Here is a 25,504-nt window from a genome sequence, read left to right as displayed (position 1 = left end):
CACAAAATACGCTGTAGAGACAGTGGGATCCAAACCAAAGATTACATGTTCTTCACCGTATTGCTACAATTGATAAAAAGTGAAACATGGTCGACAGCCTGCATGCTGTTTACTAAAACGAACATTAACTCAGATGGCAAACATATGAGATCTGTTCAAAAATTCCAGAATTTTATCCAGAAAATTTTTCTACACTTACCTTTTACTTATTGAGCATCATCTCCTTTGAAATACTCTCCTACACAACTAAATACTCCATTCTCAATGCCATTTCCACTTCCAGAAGCAGTCTTGGTATGCCTCTTGCTGGATCATGAAAAATGCCATCTGCGAATTTTCTTTTATTTCGTCTTTCGTTGCAAAACTTTGTCTTTTCAATGGGGTTTTCAACTTGGAAATAAAAAAAGTCCACAGGGGACAATGTTTGGAGACTACAGAGGATGACACAGCACAGTGATTTCATTTTTTGGGCAAAAGCCATGCACTAACAGGGATGAACGTGCGGGTGTGTTATAATGATGCAACAGCCATGAATTCTCTCTCACATTTTCTCGCAGGTGTCACGAAACATCTCTATAGTACTATCAATTAACAGTCTGACCCTTTGGCACGAATTTAAAGTCAAAGAAAACTATCAGCATGGCTTTGACATTTGAGATGACCTGACGAGTGGTTTTTGTTTTTTTTTTTTTTTTTTTTTTTTTTTGCCCTTGGAGAATCTTTCCTGATCAATTGTGAGCTTTTCTTGGTCTTGGAGAACCTTTCCCAACGCACTGTGAAGATTCAACCTCGGTCTGAATGTCATAACTGTAGACCCATGTCTCATCGTGTAACACAGTGTAATCACCAGTTGCGATTCTGTTAAGGAACATCTCATTGTCATCTGCACGATCCAAAAGCTCTTCACAGATTGTGAGGCAAAGGTCTTTCTGATCTTAACCCACGAGCTGTGGAACGAATTTGGCGACAACACAATGCAGTTGGCATCCATGCACATGCCTGTATTTGATGTGTAACTACCGGAAGTTTCATTATTGTGTGTCTGCTAGTTATCGTCCGAGGTCCAAGCTAACTGCCTGACATCTGCGATCTGTTCCTTTCGACCGCTACTTACCGCTGTCGCCACCTATCGGCAAACGGCGGAAGCAAAGTTATACACCTTGTAGAATATGGGGAAGTGCAACCAGTCTACAAAAGAAATTGCTTACAAATCACTCGTGTGACCTGTCCTAGAATACCGTAAGTATGAGGGGCCGACCTCTTCTTGGTCCTCTTGTCTCGAGATCATTTTAGCTAGGTTGCTCATTGGGCACTGACTTTTCAGCCTTCATAATTTGTTAAGTGATGATCCCCCACCAATTTGTGCTCATTTTGACAACCTTTGATGGTTCACCATTTCCTGACTGAATGCCCTTTTTTTAAAACCACTTACACTCTAGTGTACAAGGTCTGTTCAAAAATTTCTGGAACATTCATTATTTTGTGCCAATGATGGGTTGGAGCAAATATTGAAACAAAACAGTAACACCTCCCACAAATGATGTGAATCAGGCTCGTAAACTGACATTTTCAATCAAGAACAGCTTTACGATGCAGACACAAATCGACTACTGTTTAAATGAGGTTATGTTGACACCAGAAATTCATACAAATGGTTTTGTCAGTGGAACAGTAAAAGCCATGGTCAATGTTCCATGAGTAAAGACAATTGAGACATTGCTGAAGACGCTGCTCTAGGAGACGAGTCCATGGAGAAAGGCACACAAAGTCATCAACAAAAAGGGAGCCAGAGATGCCCAGCGGGAGACATTCCATAATAGAATATGGAGGTTACCAGTCCTCCAGCAGGTGTCGTATGCTTTCTCCAAATCAAAAAATATGGGCACAGTCTGGTATTTCTGCAGAAAGCTGTTCATGATATGAGTTGTCAAAAGACGAGATAGTCAACTGCAGAACGGCACGCTCGAAATCCCCATTGTGCAGTGGTTAGCAGATCGCAAGACTCGAGCCACAATACCAGCCGGTCAGGAATTGTGCATGCCATCACCTTGCAAACACAGCTGGTGAGAGAAATGGGGTCACTGCTAGAAGGAAGGTGTTTGCCCTTACTAAACTTAGATATGAATATGACAGTGGCTTCACACCAGCATCTGAGAAGTGTGCCATCTGCCCAGATGCGACTGCACATATGAAGGAGAAAAAGCTTGCCCGCACGAGAAAGGTGCTGTAAAATCTGAATGTGAACATTGTCCGGCCCTGCGGCAGAATATCGGGATGAAGTGAAAGCGTAATATAGCTCCCCCATAGTAAAGGCAACACTGTAGCGTTCACAACTCTGAGAGGAGAATAGTATCACCTGAGCCTCCTCCACTCGTTTCTGGTGGGATGATAATGGGTGCAGCTCAAAATCTCCACAAAATAGCCGCCTAAGATGTTGAAGATAGAAACAGGGTCCACAATTACATCACCTGCTATGGTCAGACTGGAAATCTGGAAAGGGATCTTGGTCCCAGATAGCCAATGGAGGTTGCCCTGCATGATGGAAGAGGGAGTGAAACTGTTAAAAGAACTAGTAAATGAAATTCTGAAAGCTTTTTTGGCTATCCCAAAGATTCCGACAACAATTTGCATGCAACTGTTTATAATGAATACAGTTCGTTATTGTTGGATGGAGAGCCTGTCCCCTCATGCGAATCGTGTCACGGCATGCCTCAGTCCACTAGGGGAGCAGGACACGGTGCGCAACAGATTAAGTGTGAGGTATGGAACGTTCTGCAGTGGTATGTAAAGTTCTCTATCTGGTTATCACAACTGGGGAAATGTTGGTCATCGAAGGTCACCACGGAGGAGCATAGCCTCCAGCTGGCCTTTGGAAGCTGCCAATTGGGTTTAAACGTAGGTGGAGTAGGTATCAACAAAAAAGGACCACTCGAGACAACAGGCAAACTGAGCAGTGCAAACGAGAGGTCCAAGTGGGAATAGGTGTGTGTAGAATCTAAAAGGAACGTGGGTGCTCCAGTGTTAAAACGGATGAGGTTGAGTTGATTGAGAAGGTCAGTCAAGAGGGCACCCCTCAGGAAGGTTACTGAAGAGCCCCAAGCGGGATGGTCCACATCAAAGTCACCGAGCAGCAAAAAGGGGTCAAGGAGTTGACCAATAAGCTGGAGAAAGTCTGCTCTGGCAACAGCGAATGATGGAGGGATGTAGTCATAGCAGAGAGAAGAGGTGAAACCAGGAAAACATTGCAGACTGCAACAGCTTGCATCTGTGTGTTCAATGAGACAGTTTGGCCATACACATCATCCTGAATGAGTAGTATAATTCCCCCACGAGATTGAATGCCATCCTCGGGAAGAAGATCAATGAGGACTGAAAGGAAATCTGGAAGGTCAAATGGGTTACGAGGACGCAATTTCATTTCCTGAAGGCAGCCACAATTCTCCCTTGTCGGATCTAATGTCACAAACGTTCCATTAGAGAGAAGTCATAATGGGGAATGGGGACGAGGGAACAAATAAAGGGGAGTCAAAGAGGCGGCTGCCGAGTGCCAGCCTTTAAAGACTCACTGCTGCAGGGCGCAGAGGCTGGAGGATCGTATTCCGTGGGATCGGTACTCTCACTGAGTCGGCCTGCAGATTCCAGGGCAGAAAAATGGTAGGCAGTGTGCACCACTGAAATGTAGGTCGACCGGGTGACGGTATCGTGCAACAACACCACTGGAGAGAATCTACAGGCTGGCGAAAGGAGAAGATCATTTGCCTTTGTTCGATTTCTTAGGGCCTTTACAGTTGGCAGATGAAGACTCAGATATTTGTTGGCTGGACAGACGTACAAAGTCTTTGTGGGAGTATTCCTTTTTGTCTTTTCCAGCCTGCCGGTTGTGTAGCAGTTGATTTCACCACTGAGGACAAAGATTCGGTGGCTCGGTGTGCGGCTGTAGGAGGAGGAGACAGAGATGCTACCATGCTACTGGGCAGTTTCACAACTGTGGTTGTGAATTGGAAGTCACAAATCTGTGTGGTTGTATCCTTCTTAGAGTGAGGCATAGCAAGAACAGTACTACAAGTGCCGGACGGTAAAATAAAGGGCTTTTGACTAGCAAACAACTTGTGAGTGACAGGGTAGGGTACTTTTTCCTTCACCCGGACCTCCTGAACGGCCTGCTCATCGAGCTACGTGGGACATTTGTGAGACGGGGCACCGTGGTTGCCATTACAAATGATACAGTGGGGAGAAGAAGACGGGCAAACACCCTCTAGAGCATCTCTACCACAAGTAACACATTTGGCTGTGTTTTGACACGACACATGAGTGTGGTTGTAGCATTGACACTGGTAGCAATGCATGAGGTTTGGAATGTACAGTCGGAACATGACGACTTCATAGCCTACCTTAAACTTTGATAGAAGAACCACTTGAACAAAAGTGAGAAAAAGAGTGCACGTAGACACTATGTTTGCATCATCCTTTTCATTACTCGATGGACCGCAGTGATGCCCTGATTGGAGAGAGAAGTTTGGATTTCTCCCCAGGCCCGATCATCACGCAACCGAGTGTAAATAACACCACATGAAGAATTCAGCTTACAATGGGCCTCGACACGAACAGGATAGTCATGAAGTGAACCGGTGAGCAGTTGTTGGGCTTGAAAAACACAAGTGGTCTCTAGAAGCAAAATCCCATTACATGAGACCAGGACTGCACAGGGCCTGCAATTGTGTCAACACCTTTCTAAATAATAAGGACTGACCTCCTTCAGTACACAATCTACGAGGAACCGAAGTGCAGCTAGGAGATTCTTGGAATCTTTAGCCTCATTCCATTTATGTTTAGTTGATGTAGACTGAGATGGTGACTGGCTCAGTGTGAAAAAAAATCCCCCGTGGTTACCTGTGTCTCCGACGGCATGCCCTTCCCACTGGGGGCCGCATCAGATGGGGCTCACTCACCTTAGGTGATAGTTCACACCTCCAGTCGCACCTCATGAGCTCCACACAGACGGACCAATTGGCAATTGGGAAGGTAACAGCTCAAGCAGTCACACCTCCGTGGACCTGGCCTGCACCAGATGGTACATGCGAACCCTACCTGTCAACCCGGGGCTGGGAACTACACCTTACCCAGTCACCTATTATGCGTCAAATGCATGGGCCAAACTTCAGGAGCACAAAGGGAGAAAGGAGAAACAAAGAGAAACCACAAAAGGGGAGGAAATGGAGAAGAAAGAATGAAAGAACAGATGAGGGACTGTTCTGATGCAGAGGATATCGAAACTTCAGAAAACATACACAAAACTATCCAGGATACGTTCACCAAGACGGGGGAAAAAAGAATAAGAGGAGAACGGACATGTAGCATGGAAAGGAAAGAGGTACTGCAAAGGCTGGGGGCCCATGGTAGTCAAGGACGAACTCACCAAAGAGTGGTGAGCTCTCTGGGTGGATTGTAATTCTTTTAGTGACCTTAGAGGACTTGGAAGAGCAGCCGAACAGAAAGGACAATGTCTTGAAAGGATTGTATAAGATTAACATCAACAAAAGCAAAACAAGGATAATGGAATGCAGTCAAATTAAATCAGAGGATGCTGAGGGAATTAGACAAGGAAACTATAATATTTAAGTAGTAGCAAAATAACTGATAATGGCCAAAGTAGAGAGGATATAACATGTACTGGCTACAGCAAGAAAAGCATTTCTGAAGAAGAGAAATTTGTTAACATCTAATATAGATTTAACAGCTAGAAAGTCTTCTCTGGAAGTATCTGTGGTAGTGAAACATGGATAATAAACAGTTTAGAAAAGAACAGAATAGAAGCTACAGAAGAATGCTGAAGATTAGATGGATAGATCATGTAACTAATGAGGAGGTACTGAATAGAATTGTAGAGAAAAGAAATTTGTGGTGCAAACCGACTAGACGAAGGGATCTCTGTTGGTGGGACACATTCTGAGATATCAGGGGGTCACCAATTTAGTATTGGATAGGTGTGTGGGGGATAAAAATTATAGAGGGTGACCAAGAGATGAATACAGTACGCAGATTCAGAATGATGTGGGTTGCAGTAGTCATTCGGAGATGAAGAGGCTTGTACAGGATATAGTAGCATGGAGAACTGCATCAAACAAATCTTCGGACTCAAAGTAACAACACCATCGACAACAGCAACAAGCTAGCAGTCTGTCTGAAAACAGTAATTGAATCTGTAATGAAAACTATATTGATACATCGAGAATGACCCTGAAGTGATTTGCCCATTATTGAGGAGGCATAGGTTGTGAAACTTCCTGGGAAATGAAAATTTTATTCCAACATTTACTTTTCGGGATAAAGCTTTTCAAAACTGTCTGAGCTATCCTGGCACTACTAACAATTCACCTTACTGCTTTTATGGATGCTTATCAACTGGAGCCCATAGCATATTTTGTGTATTAACAATCATTCAGGTGGGAGTAAGTACATAAGATGATCAATGAGCCTTTAGAGTCTTGTTGGCCACGTAATCGACATGGAGGGAAAAATGAGCAACTGCTACATTCTGGGAATGTAAAGAGACTGCACCTGCTTGCAATTCTGTGAGAAGGTCAATATACAATTCTGTAGGGCGCATCCGTAACAGCGTGCAAAAATTTAACAGGGCATAGAGGATCCTCCACTGAACAATTTGAGGTAGGGAACCTGGAGTCAGAGAAACCAGGTTAAGGAGATAATTGGAATAAAATCACATTAATGTGTACTTTTTTATTTACATTAGTTAACTGCAAATACCACCACCGACGCAATGAATATATCACTTGTTCTGTACCTTACAAAATGAGTTGAAACTGACAGCCATTAATCTCAATGCTAGCAGGACATACACTAACAAGATTTTGATGCACCGTGACAAATAACACTGGTGTATTTCAAATCACATCACAGGCAGCTACAATTCTGACGACTAACTCCACCTCCGTATCCACTGGGGTCTCGTACACAAGTGACTTTAGATGTCCCCATAGGAAATAATCAAGGGGATTCAAGTTAGGTGACCTCGCAGGCCATGGAAGAGGACCGCCTATTCCAATCCAGCAACCCTCCTATTCCAATCCAGTGTCCAGGAAATATTGTACCAGTGCACTCCATTGTATTGTACTGTACATCTCTGAATAGCACTGAGTAATGAATGGGTCTGTCACTGATTCATAGCACGTTCTCTCATGGGACAATGTAAATATGATACAACAGATCTACACTATGGACAAGTAATGTAAACAAAACCTGCATCATTACTTCCAGGTAATCAAGCTCATCCACCTTGTTTCCTAGCAGAAAACAAAGAATGTGCATGTAAATAAAGAGCACAGTACGTGTAAACTTGTACACATGTTAGTTGTAAATAAGCTGTACAACAGTAATCCTAGACAAAGTGTTATGCAAGTTTACTTCAATATCTCCTTAAGCTGGCTTCTCCAACCACAGGTTCCCTACCTCAACTTGTTCAGTGGAGCATTCTCTATGTCCTGTTACATTTTTGAACACTCTTACAGAAACACCCTGTATAAATGATTCATTAATTTTCATAGCTCTGTATTTTCCAAAGAATTACATGTACAAATATGACTGATGCACGAATAGAACTGTAAACTCATCAAGTTTACATTTTGCACTCTACAAATGTTCTACAAGTTCCCCTCTAGTCACATATCTAAGTGGTAGGGATACCTTATATAGCAACAGCCTGTCAATGGTCTCACAGCAGCACTAAAGCATTTTATGAGGTGTTCCAATATTCTTGGCAGTGGGAGTACGTTAACATGTTCCTTAATGTACCCTGAAGACGAAAGTCAAAAATCGATAGGTCAGGTGACCTGGTGGCCACAGGAACAGAGTCACATCGTCTTCACTACTACGCCCAATCCAGCGATATGGAAGTTAATCGTTTAGGTGGTGACGAACGTCAATGCCCCAATAATCAGGCAGTTGCATGTTGCACCACGGGGTGGTCTTCTTCGATCTGGGCCACAGTTTGGCATTGGCTGTTCATTCTGGTGGACAGCTGGGTGCTAGTCATAACACCATGAAAAGCTTTGCAGTGACTGCAGCAGAGCTGGTACACGATGTGGCTGCTTTGACAGATGGCTCGGCCTCTGATGGGGTAGAATAAATATGTGACTGAATTGGAATAGGAAGAACTGGGTGGGTGGATTAGGCAGGTTTTGCATCTGGGTCTTCCACAGAGATATGATCTTTGTGGCAAGGAGTTGGGATGGGGAAAAGCATAGAGATGGACTAGGATGTTGTGGAGGTTGGAAGGACAACGAAACACCTCCTTAGGAGGGCAGAAAGGACCTCGGGTAGGATGTCCCTCATTTCACGGAATAATGATAAGTAATCAAAGCCCTGACGAAGGATGTGGTTCAGTTGTTCCAATTCGGGTTGGTATTGGTGATGAAGGAACACTTCTTTGTAGCTGGTTCTTGTGGGTGGTGGGAGGATTTTGGGTATATGGAGAAATGGCATGGGATATCTGTCTGAGGACTACATCTGCGGGATACTGCCTATCTGTGAAGGTCTTGCTGAGACCCTCAGCATACTGGGCAAGGGAGTTGTTGTCACTGAAGACTGTCACCCAATAGCAGCCCCTACTGGAACAGTTAAACTACATCCTTCGTCAGGGCTCTGACTATATCTCTCACTGTGCCCTGAAATGAGGGACACCCTACTCAAGACCCTTCCCACTGCTCCTAAAGTGGTGTCCTCTCACCCACCCAACCTGGTAAATCCCAACCCCTTGCCATAGGGGCCATATCCCTTCTGAAGACCCAGCTGTAAGACCTGCCTAATCTACGCACCCAGCACTTCCTATTTCAGTCCTGCCACAAACTTATCCTACCCCATTAGACGTCAGGCCATCTGTCAAAGGAGTCATTCCATACACCAGCACCGCTGCAATCGCTGCAAAACTTTTCGTATCGGTATGACCGGCAACCGGCTGTCCACCAGAATGAACGACCACCACCAAACTGTTGCCACGAGCAAAATAGACCACCCTGTGGTAAAACATGCAGCTGAAAATAACATGTCTGATTTCAATGGCTGCTTCACTACCCAAGCCACCTGCATTCTCCCCTCCACTGCCAGCTTTTCTGAACGGGGCAGATGGGAGTTATCCTTACAACACTTTCTCCGCACCCAAAATTAACCTGGTCTCAACCTACAGTTATCTACTGTTGCCACACCCTACACCCAACATATTCCACCCCCTCTGTCCTATCATCTCCACCATATTCTCGTTTCCTCACCCTCTTTGTGTGCCACCCCAGCTTTGTACCTGAAAAACTGTTGATAAAGAAAGGGCAGTGCAAAGATGAACAGGCCCCACTGATGAAGCTATCCAAGCACCCTATTCCTTCAAGTGATGCCATAGCCCTTCTGAAGACTGAGAAATGCACTTACGAAATGTTGTTGTGTAGGAAAGCCTGTTGTGTAGCAATCTCTGGCAGGTAAAGTTATATAGTTAAATTGTATAGGCGGCACTATATATACACACTAGTACTTACTGCTTGCAACTGTCAGTCTATGTCTAGCCTAATATATACATACACTACTACTAACCACTTGCAACTGTCACTCTATGACTAGCCTGACCCCTCAAATATAGGCTCCCACTGAAATAAAAGCTTTGTGTGTGTGTGTGTGTGTGTGTGTGTGGGTGGGTGGGTGGGTGGGTGGGTGTGTTCAGTTTCAAGGTTTTTCATGTCTTGCTAAACAGACACACACCTTTTTTTGGCAGAGTAGGGTAATAGTATCGCAAATACCAGAATGGCCACAAGAATGTGTCTGGAAACAGTATGCATTCCCCCCCCCCCCCCAAAAAAAAACAAAAGCCTAAACATTGATCTCACAACAAAAAAAAATGGTTCAAATGGCTCTGAGCACTATGGGACTTAACTGGTGAGGTCATCAGTCCCCTAGAACTTAGAACTACTTAAACCTAACTAACCTATGGACATCACAAACATCCATGCCCAAGGCAGGATTCAAACCTGCGACCGTAGGATCTCACAACAGTAAGTAATCAGCTTCGATATATGTCTTTCTCAATGGATGTCTACATATTTTCAACAGTTTAAATATATGGAGCATGTAAGTCAAAATTCCACAAGGTTCCTTCATTGCATTCAAACTTCACATCCAACTGCTTTAGAAGGTAGCACTTAAAAACAGAAGATTAAAACATTACTCACTCTACCATTTTTGTCACAAAGGCAAGGGGAATTCTGATTCACTCCTTTATGTTTTTAAAGCACATAAAAATGTAGCATATATATGTTTCCTAGGTCATTTTGCACTTTTTTCCCTACAAAAATTCTGCACTTTAAGTCCTTGACACACATTGGGTGTACATTAATTTCTCCAAATATCTTACTCAATTCACAAAAGCTTGTATCTTGCTATGGGAAAACCAAGGAGAATTGTTCCAATTCAATTCTTGTACCAGTGAAAAGATGGGTGATATACACGTCAGTGCCAGTATCATTGAGAAATAGCTGAAATCTAAGGTCAATGGCCCAAAGGAATCTCTATGAGGAGTCAGAGTGTGAGTGTGAGTGTGGTTTCAGCTTCCAGAGGCTGCAGTTGTGTGTGTGTGTGTGTGTGTGTGTGTGTGTGTGTGCGCGCGTGTGCGTGTGCGTGTGCGCGCGCGCGCCTGCGTGCGCGTGTGTCGTGTCTATTTTCGACAAAGGCCTTGTTGGCTAAAAGCTTATATTGTAGACACTGTTTTTGTTGTGTCTATCTGTGACTCAGCATTTCCGCTATTGGTGAGTAGGAACTTGCCTTTCCATAATATTGTTACATTCCATCCTTGACCTTCCATTGTTTGACTGTTGTAGAAATTCATGAGTTACCTCAAACAGAATGACTTACTCCATGCAACTAATAAGAATTCAAAAGCACCGATCATGTGCAATTTGCTCTTTTCTCACATGACATACTGAAAGCCGTGGATGAGGGCAGTCAGGTAGATGTTGTATTCCTCAATTTCCAAAAAAAAAATTACTCTGTACCACATCTACACATATTATCAAAAGTATACACATAAATGATATCAAGTAAAATTGAGACTGGATTGGAACTGTTTGGTAGGGAGGACGGAGCAAGGTATCTCGGATGAGAGTCATCGTCAGATGCAGAAATGGCTTCAGGTGTGTCCCAGGGTAGTGTGATGGGACCCCTGCTGTTCATGTTGTGTATTAATGATATTGCAGACAATATTAATAGTAACCTCAGATGTTTTGCAGATGATGCAGTTATCTATGATGAAGTACTGTCTGAAAAAAGCTGCATAAATATTCAGATCTTGATAAGATTTCAAAGTGGTGCAAAGATTCACAACTTGCTTTATATGTTCAGAAATAACTGCACACTTGACTAAACAAAAGAAAATAGTATACTATGAGTATAATATTGATGGGCAGCAGGTGGAATAGGTCAGCTCATGGAAAAACTTGGATGTAACAGTTTATTGGGATAGGATATGGAACGATCACATAGGCTCAGTCATAGGTAAAGTATCTGGCAGACTTTGGTTCTTTGGAAGGATACCAGGTCAATGTAATCAGTCCACACAGGAGCCCGCACAAAATGCACTCGTGCAAGCAATGCTAGAATACTGCTCAAGAGCATGGGACGCACACTTAAGTGTTACTGCCAGCAGACATCGAGCTGGATGCAGCGGAGCTGGGTCAGTTATTGCAGTGGAACAGTTCATGACAGTGACACGGAGGGCAGGCAACAGTCCTGGCGTGGTATATCTAATTCTGATTTGAGTGACCACAGACTGATCCTTCACCTGCTGCTGTGCTCTGTTTTCATGTCTTCATGTGTCAGTCACTCGTACTGGTCACGTGTTGCGTTTTCCTCTGTGATCGATCTCTTCACAGCGTTCGAACTCTCTGCTGCTCCGCAAATTGACTCGCAAGTCGGTTCAGCTCCCACGGTGTTGTCAAGCCACACTCGGCTCGTACAGTTTACAATTGTGCCAGCAGTGTGAGTGCACAGCATTGTTAGACGTTCTTCAGATACTAAACATACCAAATAGGACTAACCGGGGGTACTTAACGTATACAAACAAGGGAGCACAAATAGTCTTGGGTTTGTTCGACCCAAGGGACGGTGTCACGAAGATGCTGGAAGGACTGAACTGGCAGACGCATGATGACAGACACGAACTGTCCTGTGAAATCCTATTTTGAAAGTTTTGAGAACCAACTTTAAGTGATGAACCGAGGAATAAACTACAACCCCCCAGATATCACTCCAAACAGGGATCACCAGGACAAAACAAGACTAATCAGAGCATGCAAAGAGGTACTTAAGCACTCATTCTTCCTTTGATTTGTATGTGAAGGAATGGAAGAAAAGCCCAAATAACTGATACAAATGGGATGTACACACATCAGTGGTTTTCAGCGTATAAATGTAACTGTAGCCATAGAAATGTGAAGACTCTATCCTTGTAAAATGTCTGCAGCCTATAGTTTGTCTATATGTTTGCCTAGTGCTTTCTATAGGAGCTAAATGTCATCAACATTCAACTCATTGTTTCACGTGGGTAACACTTAAGTAATGTGGCAGGTTTTCAGATGTGACATGCAGCATGTTTTGTAAACATCCAATTTCTGAGAGGCACATCAGTGTTAATAAATTACACATGTTTTCAGTTATCTGGGCAGTCTCGGGTCCACATTAACCTGTATTTTTAAACAAATACCTTTAAACAAATACCTGTATTTTTAAACAAATACAAAAAGCTTGAATTTTGTGTGTGTGTTTGTGTGTCTATCAACATACCAATGCTTTTGTTTGGTAAGTTACATCATATTTGTTTTAGATATATAAACAAATACCTGCACGCATATACGACACTCGGTTCCGTGACTTACCAAAATGGAAATAATAAAACAGGCCTGTAGTTACCTGTAAGATTAGCGAAGTGTTCAACTAAAGCTGTCTTGCCAGAACCGACTGGTCCCTGGAGGCAGATAGCACGACCTGAGACCAGTGCCGAGGCGAGGCTACGCAGGTTTTGCTCCGTAGTTTGTACGCCACGTTGGAGGGGCTCATCTCTCTGCAAACCGTCAAACACAGACTATACAGTTAACTCAATAAGTGTAAAGTTTTCAAGGATAAATCTTATTCTACCCGTGCATCCAAATGGTGGGGCATTTATAACTAGTAAACATGCTGCACATGAAGCCTCATTCAACTGGAGAAAATTGAACATTTGCAGGCGATTCACTGCTGTTCACTGCCAGTCGCTTGCACCATTGAAGAAACGCTTACCCTGCAGGGGACAGAGGAGAACCAAAGAGAATGAGTAGAATGAGATTTTCACTCAGTAGCGGAGTGTGCGCTGATACGAAACTTCCTGGCAGATTAAAACTGTGTGCCCGACCGAGACTCGAACTCGGGACCTTTGCCTTTCACGGGCAAGTGCTCTACCATCTGAGCTACCGAAGCACGACACACACCCGGTACTCACAGCTTTACTTCTGCCAGTATCTCGTCTCCTACCTTCCAAACTTTACAGAAGCTCTCCTGCGAACCTTGCGGAACTAGCACTCCTGAAAGAAAGGATATAGCGGAGACATGGCTTAGCCACAGCCTGGGGGATGTTTCCAGAATGAGATTTTCACTCTACAGCGGAGTGTGCGCTGATACGAAACTTCCTGGCAGATTAAAACTGTGTGCCCGACCGAGACTCGAACTCGGGACCTTTGCCTTTCGCGGGCAAGTGCTCTACCATCTGAGCTACCAAAGCACGACTCACACCCGGTACTCACAGCTTTACTTCTGCCAGTATCTCGTCTCCTACCTTCCAAACTTTACAGAAGCTCTCCTGTGAACCTTGCAGAACTAGCACTCCTGAAAGAAAGGATATAGCGGAGACACAGCTTAGCCACAGCCTGGGGGATGTTTCCAGAATGAGATTTTCACTCTGTACCAAAATAGGTACATAGGTGCCTCAAGGTCATGCCGGTTACACGATGCCGTCAGGCGTGAAGTGCTGTGATTTGTCCACTTCACAGCTTTGTTTCCATATACACACTGAAGCAATGACAGAGGTCAGCGCCAGCTGCATTTTCAGTGTTCTCACGTGGTACTGTTTGTTCGTGTGGGGTTTCAGTCTTCCGCAGAAATGTGCACAGGCTCGTGTTTTGTAGTGAAGGTAATGGAGGAGCAAGGGTCTCAACTGGCCAGAGTGTGTAAAGGGCGACAAGACATTCGAAATTAAACATAGATTGTAGTGTACTTTGTACACAGTGGTAAGGAGAGGTGGGCTACAGAGTGGTGTGCCAATTGTCCTGGTAGGAATGCTGGACAGGAGCAGAAATCATTAGAGAACCAGTTAACACAACAAATGGACTATTTACTTAACTCGTACGCCGCCAAGCAAATGAAGAGTCATTACAAAAAAATGCAGCAAGATACACAGTCCAACTGTCTCAATGTTAAGGGTGAAGCACGAATGAAGGTATTGTAGCACAGTGGGTCCCAGAGCGAGTGGGCCGAACGGCTACCGCCAGCCGCCCCGTACTGCGGTGGCAGGGGGCGCTCGAGGTACAGAGCGACTGGAGGGGTGGCTCGGCAGATGTGTACCGACGGCTACACCGGATCCCGTGCAACTGCTATCGGTGCAGGCGGACACTCACTAAATTGCTTTCACTCTCGGGAAACACCACTCGTCGAGCGAGTCATTTTTTTTGCAATCTGCTTTGCTCGTTATGCGAACTGTGCATTATGGGAGGTGCTTGTTAAGACAGTTTCCACTATAATTGCTTTTCTGCATTGAAAAACTTTCCAATTTTGAAAAGCTGCTGACATAGTCCATCACTCAGTAATGTATACATACCATATTCTACACTAAACTTACAAACTAATTAACACATATGAGAAACATGCTATCAGGATGAATATATCCAGGTACCTGCTTAGTTGGATCAACTACTGGAAACTGAAAGCCAGCAACTGTAATAACAGATCCCAGCATAGAACACGAGTCGGATAAAGGTGCTTCGAGAATGTCTGACGACACGACTTTGGTATTACTGAGTTTTTCCACGTATTCGTCAAACTCGATAAGATAATTTTCAGCAGCCTTTTGTCCGAGCAACAAGTACCGCCGCTCCGAGTCTGACATACCGGTCACAGTTGCTAAACAATTAAGACCGACCCTGGAATGGGGAGGAAAAAAACATTAGAAAATTAATTGAGGCAGTTTGTCAACACACAATAAATATATTGATTTATCTTACATTGTTGATTAACTTGGAGGCTATACCCAGTTAATGGATACTCTACCAAGTATTAGAACAACTGGAATGTCATACAGGCACATAAATTATTAACAGTTTTTCTAAAGGTGCGTCAATAGTTGGATCACCCAGAGATGAAAGTGATTAGCTATTCACAAGAAATACTTAAAAAGAAGATGTTTGTCAAGGGACATGTCGATTGTGTGTAGATACCCACTTAGCAAGTTTTAACTTGTTCATCCTCTGAAAATTACAAGTTTTGCCTCGGTACAAGTAGTGATCATTCAGATTACTCCTCATTACTTGATCATCAGTTAAATAAAGGTCAATATGATATTATTCATATTCATTTTTGCACTGTTTTCTCATCACTTTATGTCTTACTAACACAGTAATTCACTGACAATGTTCTGGAGAATGATCTGTGTGAATAGTAAAATGAAAACAAAGGAGCAGGCACCCTGTTTTCTGACTTTGGTCTTTCAGTGCTTGATCAAATTCCTCTCACAATACTACACTTCCCATCTCCTCAACATCTAATTCCTCTTCTAAATCTGTAATATCGCCTTCAAATCTATTTGCTTTGTATGCCATTCTACATATTCCACCTTGCCCTTTTTTGCTTAATACTGGCTTGCCCTTTGAGCTCCTAATTTTGATACAGCTGCTCCTCTTTTCTCCAAAGGTCTCTAATTGTCTTACAGGTGGCACCAATCTTTCCTCTAATCATGAATCCAATCTCATTTTTTACGTGTCTGTATTTCTTTTCACATAGTTCATTTTTTTCTCCTTTTGCAAATTAAATCCATTATCTCCTGTGATATCCAGAGACTTTACTAGGCCTTACCTTTGTGTCTATTTGATAATCTGCTGCCTTCACTATGCCATCTCTTTAAGCTACCCAGTCATCTTCTGTTGCGCTCCTCCCCCCCCCCCCCCCCCACTGCAGTCAATTGTTGCCTAATGCTCTGTTGGAAAGTTTCAACAATCTCTGGTTCTTTAAACTTATCCAGGTCCCAATTTAATTTCCTACCTTTCTGAAATTTCATCAGTTTTATTCTGCAGTCAGTAACCAATAAATTACAGTCAAGAGTCCATGTTTGCCCCTTCAAATGTCTTACAGTTTAAAATCTGATTCTGAACTTTCTGCTTTACCATTATGTAATCAATCTGAAACATTCCAATGTCTCCAGCCTCTTCCATGTACACAATCTTCATTCACGTTTTTGTACGTTTGTCCTCCTGACTGCAGGTTTGTGGGACTTTGGCCATTCACTTACGTAACAAAATGGAACACCTGCAGCCATCCTTTCCACAGTATGTATTATACGGCAACTAGTTTCGGTGATTTAGTATACCATCTTCAGACCTTAACTGGCATTGAGAGGGTGAACAGCTGCATACATGATCCCATCAGTGGCCAACATCTATGAACCAGCTTCCGTACAATACTCTAACAGCAAAGGCATGTCTGCAACCACATGGTGTACTGAGTCACCAAAACTGGGTGCTACATAACAATTAACATCGAAAGTGTAGTAACCACAACCAACAGCGGGAACGCCTTGGGCTGCGAATCGGAGCCGCCAGGCGGGGAAGCCACCGGCGGTGGAGCACGCACCACCGGGTAAACACAAGGACGAGTCAGACGACAGACCAACGACAACTGACAACAACCGACCACGACCACTATGAGTGACACAACGAGGAAGAGATAAACAACGGAGGCTTGTGGAAACCACAACACCAAACACCAAACGTAAATCCACTCGGAACCAGAGCCAGGCAAATGTCAACAACGAGCAACGCCCAGAACGCAGTACCGCCGAGACAGAAACGAAATCCAGAGCGGGTCCCTATATACGAAACCGGAGGGAGCGGCTATTGGCCGCTGTCTGCACGTGGCTTAGCGGTGGCGCCCTCGCTGCGCGAGAGCCGCTGCGCAGAATAGCTGCCGCGGAGGCGGAGCCCTCTATGGGCTGACCACGTCCATTTGTTCTGCCGCGTGTTCGACTTCTGCGGCAGAAGGTACTAGAGAAAGGATGGCTGCAGGTGTTGCATTTTATTATGTTCTCTCATGATTCTTAAACAAAGTGTTAGCAATGATTAAATTGTGCTCTCTGCTAAATCCTACCAGGCGGGTTCCTCTTTCATTCATTTCACTCCACCCACTCCATATTCTACAACTATTTCCCTTACCTTCCCTATTATCGAATGCCAGTCCCCCATTACAAATTTTTCTCTCCATTAATTATCTGAATAATTTCTTTTACCTCATCATAAACTGATTCAACCTCTTGATCACCCATGGAGCTTGTGGGCATATAAACTTTCACTAATGTAGTAGGGCGTTACCTTTGTGACTACCTTGGCTACAATAATGTATTCATTATGCTGTTGACAGTAGTTTACTCACACTCTTATTTTCTTATTCACTATTACGCCTACTCCTGCATAATCCTTATTTGATTTTGTATTTATAACCTGTACTCTCTGGACCAGAGATCATGTTGTTCCTTCCACCACAATTTGCTACTGCCCGCTATATCTACCTCCAGTATACTCACCTCTCTTTTTAAATTCTCTAACCTTCCTACCTGATGTACATGGTAATGGGTTACAATGGTAAAAAATTTTATCATATTCTGCTTCCATCATTTTAACTTAGCCTCACGCAGTGGCACAAGCAGTTATGTAAACAAGTCCACAGTACTTGTGGCTGGCTCCCACGCTATTACACTGAGCTATGGGCGTCACCACGGTACTGCTGAGAGATAGACGCCAACTTTCTGCCACAAACCCACCGATGGGACAACTGGGTGCCACCACCTGAGGTGTGCGAGAGCCTCAGTGAGGTAGCGGCCGTGACTGTGGGTCATTCTCGTGCCTGCCGGCTTTCTTAACCTCTGGACATGTCCACTAGTCCTTCCTATTGAGGGCAAAATGTTCTTTCCATACCACGTGCGGTTCACTCTGTGGCTGTTGCCAGTTTTCATGAATATTGTACCCCTTAGTGGTACTTCTTGGGAACAAAACCATTTTTCTCTGAATCCTGGCATTTCTCATTTTACGTGTAGGAAAAACACCCTGGATACTCACCTGAGCTCCTGACATGTACACTGGTTAAGGATTTAACATTCCACTCTCCAACCCACTGAACACTAGTCCCCTCCCCCCCTCCTCCATCTGAGTAGCCACTGAGGTGTGATTAGGGCAATGTTTGACCTATAGAATACTTTAGCCACGATGATGCCATCATCATTAACCCACACATCAGATCATCATGTCCTCGAAAAAGATAATAACTGTAGTTGCAGCCATTCACATTATCACATAGCAAGGCAATTATTGGCTAGGAACCTCATCTTTGTCTGGCTTCTCCACAGCCAGACCTCCATTTCGGCAGCGCAGCTATTTGTATCGCTTAGGAATGCAAGTCACCCATCTCAATAAGGTCCATGGTTTCCATAACTGATTAATCTAACATTTTATCAAAACTGCAAGAAATGTTGATTTTCTCAACTCCTCAATTACAATTTTATATCAACAAGAGGAACCTAAGAACCTACTTGTCACGGCAATACTGACTTACAATAGAACAACATGAATTAATATCTAATATAAATTTTGCAAGAAAGAGAAGAGTTTGAAATACCTTAAGAACACATACATCAATAATTAATACAGATTTCTTACTTACTTAATACAAAATTTTTAACTCGTGCTAAAAGGACAGATAAAATTTGCTAGAAACAAGTGCTTGACTTTACCACATCAGTTTTTTGTTATGCTTGTATCTTCTCAATAACTCAGTAAATGCAGCCCAATTCCAACACTGCCGAAAATGATCACAGGAGGTGGACAGAAAGCTGTAGCACGATGCAATAATATCATAATCTGAGACTTGTTCGTCCACATATATAGCACGGTTCCAAGCAACTTTTGAACGTGAAAAAAGATATGTAAATGGTGCAGGATATTTTTCAAAATACTCCAAGCTGAATCTGCAACAAAAAGTGTAACACTGTCTCTGTGAACTATATAAATAGTAGAGAAATTTAATATGTGCAACTTGAAATATATATTGAAATATATACTCTATGTTAATGGAAATTCCATGATGAAAAGAATAAATAAAAGTGGGAGTACAAGGAACTGGTTGCTGATTGATGGTTGGTGCACACACATACATAAATGTACAGAAAAATTCACTAGTGTTCAAATTACCACATCTTTTCTAATTTGATGCAATCTCACACCTGTGTCACCATTACCACAGATGTGCATATATGAACATCTTTTTCATTACGTGTGTCAGTGTGGGTAATTCAACTAGAAAATGAATTATTGTTCAAAAGCTAGCATAATTTTGTGTACAGAAACATGGGTCTCTGCATCGTGCATCAATTAGTTGCAGATCAGCGGCTGCAAATACTTGTTTTGTTTATTAATCTACTGTTAACACTATTATTGCTACATATTACATTATTAAAACAAATCACTAATACCTTAGTGCATCCGGGTGAAACATTATTAGCTTTCCAAGAGCCACACAGATTTTCTTATGTCTTTCACTTTCATTCTCGTATATCATAATATGAAGAGATGGGCTAATATTTCTGAAAAGTGTCTGCAGTTTGTTCCAGTCTTTAGCTATGTGAAGCAACTGCAACACAATTTGAGGGAAATTTTTTGCCACTTGCTCAGTAAGGCTGGGTTGTATAAGCAAGTGTGATATGTAGCAGAGAAGTGCCTGTCGATTCTCAGTGGACAGCTTCTGAAAACATAAATTATTTAAAATTATTGCACCTTATTTCTATTATTTTTTAAATTTGTATTTATTCCTTTACTTTTTAACAATTTACAAATTGAATATGGAAGAAAAATGACAAATGTCTTGTTGTTATGACCTTGTTCTTGTTTAGGTTTGAGGGTGCTTGGCAGCGTATTCTGCCATGCACTAACTGAGAAAATATTCAGTCATAATCTGATAATTAGTCAGCATGAGCTGTAAAATAAATGTTTTAAATAGCAGAACACAAGCTGCAAAAAGTCTAGAGATGCTAAACATAAAAAAGGTTAGCTGCTTGAGCCCAGTAAAGAACTCTGTGTGTTCCTTCCCAACACAAGAATACCGAGCCAAACAAAAAAATTAGTATATGCTTCATACTTAGTGTCTAACAACCTATACAGAGTATCAGTTCCAAGGCAAATTACTGACTGCCCTGTCTGTGCAAAACAGTGGACTCTCATAAAATGTGACACACACAGACTCAATTGCAGAAGGTTAATGTGGTCCTTTTGCTGGGGAAACCTTGTGTTGAGTAGCAGAGCCCTATATGAAGAGAAGTTAATATGACTCCAGTTCTCTCCAATAACTGGCAGAATCTATATCATGGCAGATAATTTCATTGATATTGTGTGTGTGTGTGTGTGTGTGTGTGTGTGTGTGTGTGTGTGTGTGTGGTGCGGTGTTCTCATTGAGACAATTATTTAACTTTTAACTATTTCATATACTTAAAACTTTGAGTCCACTACGACTGTCACAACTCAGCAGACTACTACGCAAGAAGAAAACAGATTAGATTATCAATATATTTGCTGAATTATAAGATATTTTAAATAAATAAGTTTAGTCCTTCATTCTGCACAAGGACAGGAACAAAAAGTTGGTATACTATTTTCCGTGAAGATATTTTTTTCCATAATCCACAGAACATCGAGACGTAGAACGAAATCCTCTGGCAAGTTTCAGTCTCAATTGTTCATTAGTAGAAATACACAGGTTACAGGATTGCACTGGAAAAAAAAGTGGCAACTTAGTTTCACCTGACTTGTTAACCTTCTTTTTTTTTCTTCAGAGAGGTGTTACGAGTGGTGAGTTCAGAATAACACTTGCATTTGTCTTGTTACCATGTTAAATTTTGCTTCTTTTGCCTAACATAGTAGAGTTTTCATAACTTAATTAACATGCTCACAATTGTGACGTAAACCTAAACCACAAGCACACCAACACAATTTCTCCCTTCACCAGCTATCAATAGTAACTTCTTCAATATTAAAAAAAACAAAAAACATTAGTCCACTGAAAATGTCTGTAGGTTGGTTGGTTGGTTTGTGGGATTAAAGGGACCTGACTGCTATGGTCATCGGTCCCTTTTTCCAAGTACTAAAAACACCCACAGAGAATAAAACTATTAACAGAATAGAGCACAGACGACACAGAACAAGAGAAACTGAGACAAAGACCAGACAAAACGAACTAAAATCACACAGAGTGTGACGGTGGTTGGGCGACCATAGATATAAAAAGGGAAAAGCCAACCACTTAAAACACATTAAAAAGTCAGTTGAAAACCGGAGGCCAAAGGCCAGAATCAACACAAAACAATAAGATAAAACAGAAACACTTAGATTAAATGATAAAAACCCCCTGCCCAAATAAAACATAAAACTAAGTCAGCCGTAGCAGAGTCATCTGTTAAAAGGGCAGGGAGCGTGTCAGGCAGTGCGAACGACTGCCTGAGCACAGCTAAAAGCGGACACTCCAATAAAATATGGACCACAGACAAAACGGAGCCGCAGCGACATAGAGGTGCGTCCTCACGGCGCAATAAGTGGCCGTGCGTAAGCCGAGTGTGCCCAATGCGCAGCCGGCAGAGGACAACAGACTCCTTGCGGGAGACCCGCATGGACGACCGCCACACAGTCGTCGTCGCCTTGATTGGACGGAGTTTGTTGGGCGTGGGCAGATTGTGCCATTCAGCGTCCCAAACCGAAAGAACTGCGCGGCGTAAGACTGCCCGCAAATCAGTCTCCGGGAGGCCAATCTCCAGAGATGATTTACTCATGGCCTCTTTCACCAGGCGGTCAACCGTCTCATTGCCAGGTATCCCAACATGGCCTGGGGTCCACACGAAGACCACAGAGCGGCCGCAACGGGCAAGAGTATGCAGGGACTCATGGATAGCCATCACCAGACGAGAATGAGGAAAACACTGGTCGAGAGCTCGTAAACCGCTCAGGGAATCGCTACAGATGACAAAGGACTCACCTGAGTAGGAGCGGATATACTCTAGGGCACAAAAGATGGCGACCAGCTCAGCAGTAAAAACGCCGCAGCCAGCTGGCAATGAATGTTGTTCATAGTGATCCCCTAGAGTCAGAGCATAGCCGACACGACCAGCAACCATCGAGCCGTCAGTGTAAACAACTCCAGAGCCCTGATACGTGGCCAGGATGGAATAAAAGTGGCATCGGAAGGGACTGAGTCCTACGGGCTCTGTGCCAAATCGAGCCAAAGGCAAGGGCGAGGCACACACTATGGGGGCGTGCGCAGAGGTGCCCGGAAAGGAGGTGGAACAGGGAAAAACCCAAGCCCAGAGAGGAGCTCTTTGACGCGTACGGCGATCGGACAACCCGACCGGGGCCGACGTTCTGGCAGATGGACGACTGACTGCGGGAACAGGACACGGTAATTTGGATGCCCGGGCAAGCTAAAAACATGGACAGCATAAGCAGCCAGTAATTGTTGGCGTCGTAACCGCAGTGGAGGGACACTGCCTCCACTAGTATGCTGTCCACAGGGCTGGTGCGGAAAGCACCAGTGGCAAGGCGTATCCCGCTGTGGAGAATTGGGTCCAGCACCCGCAACGCAGATGGGGATGCCGAGCCATAAGCCAGGCTCCCATAATCCAGACGGGACTGGATTAACGCCTGGTAGAGTCGCAACAGGGTAGATCGGTCGGCGCCCCAGCGGGTGTGGCTCAAGCATCTCTGAGCGTTTAGATGCCGCCAACACATTCGTTTAAGCAGCCGAATATGAGGCAGCCAAGTCAACCGGGCATCGAAAACCACCCCCAAAAACCTGTGTGATTCCACCACTGAAAGAAGTTCGCCGGCAAGATAAAGCCGCGGCTCCAGGTGGACAGTACGTCGCCGGCAGAAATGCATAACGCAGGTCTTGGCTGCCGAAAACTGGAACCCATGAGCTACAGCCCAAGACTGCGCCTTGTGGATAGCACCCTGTAGCTGACGTTCAACAGCTCCAATGCCAGTAGAGCTGTAGTAAAGGCAGAAGTCGTCAGCATACAGGGAAGCGGAGACAGAATTTCCCACGGCCGCAGCAAGCCCGTTAATGGCTATTAAAAACAGGCAGACACTTAAAACAGAACCCTGTGGCACACCGGTCTCCTGGACGTGGGAGGAACTATATGAGGCCGCGACTTGCACGCGGAAGGTACGATACGACAGAAAATTTCTGATAAAGATCGGCAGAGGGCCCCGAAGACCCCATCCATGAAGCGTAGAAAGGATGTGATGACGCCATGTCGTATCGTACGCCTTCCTCATGTCGAAAAAGACAGCGACCAGGTGCTGACGGCGGGCAAAGGCAGTACGGATGGCCAACTCCAGGCTCACCAGATTGTCTGTGGCGGAGCGGCCTTTACGGAACCCACCCTGAGACGGAGCCAGAAGGCCCAGAGACTCCAGTACCCAATACAAGCGCCGGCTCACCATCCGTTCGAGAAGCTTGCAAAGAATGTTGGTGAGGCTAATGGGGCGGTAGCTGTCCACCTCCAAAGGGCTCTTGCCCGGTTTCAAAACGGGGATGACAATGCTCTCCCGCCATTGCGACGGAAACTCACCATCGACCCAGAGACGGTTGTACAGGTCGAGGTGGTGTCGCTTGCAGTCCACTGAAAGGTGTTTCAGCATCTGACAGTGGATGCTATCTGGCCCGGGAGCAGTATCAGGGCAAGCGGCAAGGGCACTGTGAAATTCCCACTCACTGAATGGAGCATTGTAGGATTCAGAAGTGTGGGTGCGAAAAGAAAGGCTCCGACGTTCCATCCGCTCTTTAATGGAGCGGAAGGCCTGGGGGTAATTCACAGAAGCGAAACTCATAGCAAAATGCTCTGCTAAGTGGTTTTCAATGACGTCGGAGTCAGTACAAACTGCTCCATTCAGTGAGAGCGCAGGGACGCTGACAGGTGGCCGATAGCCGTAGACGCGTCAAATCTTGGCCCAGACCTGCGATGGAGGGACATGGAGGCCAATGGTGGACACATACCGCTCCCAGCACTCCTGCTTGCTTTGGCGGACAAGGTGGCGGGCCCGCGCATGCAGCCGTTTGAAGGTGATGAGGTGTTCAATGCAGGGATGTCGCTTGTGACGCTGTAGCGCCCGCCGGCGATCTTTAATCGCTGCAGCGATCTCAGGCAACCACCAAGGCACAGTCCGCCGCCGAGGGGACCCAGAGGAACAGGGAATGGCAGATTCGGCGGCAGTTACGATACCGGTGGTGACCGATTGAACCACCGCATCAATGTCATCATTAGAGAGAGGCTCAATAGTGGTAGTGGAGGAGAACAAGTCCCAGTCAGCCTTATTCATAGTCCATCTGCTAGGGCGCCCAGAAGAGTGACGCTGTGGTAGTGACAGAAAGATTGGAAAGTGGTCACTACCACACAGGTCGTCATGCACACTCCATTGGACAGACGGTAACAGGCTAGGGCTACAGATTGAAAGGTCAATGGTGGAGTATGTGCCATGCACCACACTGAAGTGTGTGAAGGCACCATCATTTAAAATCGAGAGATCGAGCTGCAACAATAAATGCTCAACGGTGGCGCCTCGACCTGTTGCCATTGACCCACCCCACAGAGGGTTATGGGCATTGAAGTCGCCCAATAGCAAGAAAGGTGGCGGCAATTGGACTATCAGCGCAGCCAGGACATGCTGCGAGACATCACCATCCGGTGGAAGGTAAAGACTGCAGACGGTAACAGCCTGTGGCGTCCACGCCCGCACAGCGACAGCCTCTAAAGGTGTTTGGAGAGGGACAGACTCGCTGTGCAGAGTGTGAAGGACATAGAGGCAGACGCCACCAGACACCCTTTCATATGCTGCCCGGTTCTTATAATAACCCCGATAGCCACGGAGGGCGGGGGTTCGCATTGCTGGAAACCAAGTTTCCTGAAGAGCAATGCAGAAGAAAGGGTGAAGGCTGATAAGTTGTTGGAGCTCAGCTAGATGGTGGAAAAAACCGCCGCAGTTCCACTGGAGGATGATATTGTCCATGGCTGAGAAAGGCGTGAAAGGACTGGGAAGGCAATTTACGCCGCTTGTTCACTCACTGCCACCGATTCAGTACCCGTGCGAGTGGCATCCATGGCGTCTGGGGGACCGGCGAGATCAAGGTCCTC

The 25,504-nt window shown here is 44.5% G+C and overlaps 1 protein-coding gene across 1 annotated transcript in view; it reads right to left on the bottom strand.

Moving 5' to 3' along the window:
* Positions 1 to 19,838, bottom strand: part of LOC126203510 (midasin-like) — a 311,918-nt gene extending 292,080 nt beyond the window's left edge. The window contains exons 1-4 of the mRNA XM_049937836.1: positions 19,805 to 19,838; positions 19,067 to 19,300; positions 14,969 to 15,215; positions 12,958 to 13,108 (exon numbers count right to left, since the gene is read on the bottom strand). Coding sequence (XP_049793793.1) covers positions 12,958 to 13,108; positions 14,969 to 15,215; positions 19,067 to 19,300; positions 19,805 to 19,827 — 655 coding nt within the window. The 5' untranslated portion in view covers positions 19,828 to 19,838. The remainder of the gene's footprint in view (positions 1 to 12,957; positions 13,109 to 14,968; positions 15,216 to 19,066; positions 19,301 to 19,804) is intronic.
* Between the last annotated feature and the right edge of the window lie 5,666 nt (positions 19,839 to 25,504).

Source organism: Schistocerca nitens, chromosome 9, assembly GCF_023898315.1.
Source record: "Schistocerca nitens isolate TAMUIC-IGC-003100 chromosome 9, iqSchNite1.1, whole genome shotgun sequence".
Lineage (NCBI taxonomy): Eukaryota > Metazoa > Arthropoda > Insecta > Orthoptera > Acrididae > Schistocerca > Schistocerca nitens.
This window is presented reverse-complemented; position numbering and strand designations above follow the sequence as displayed.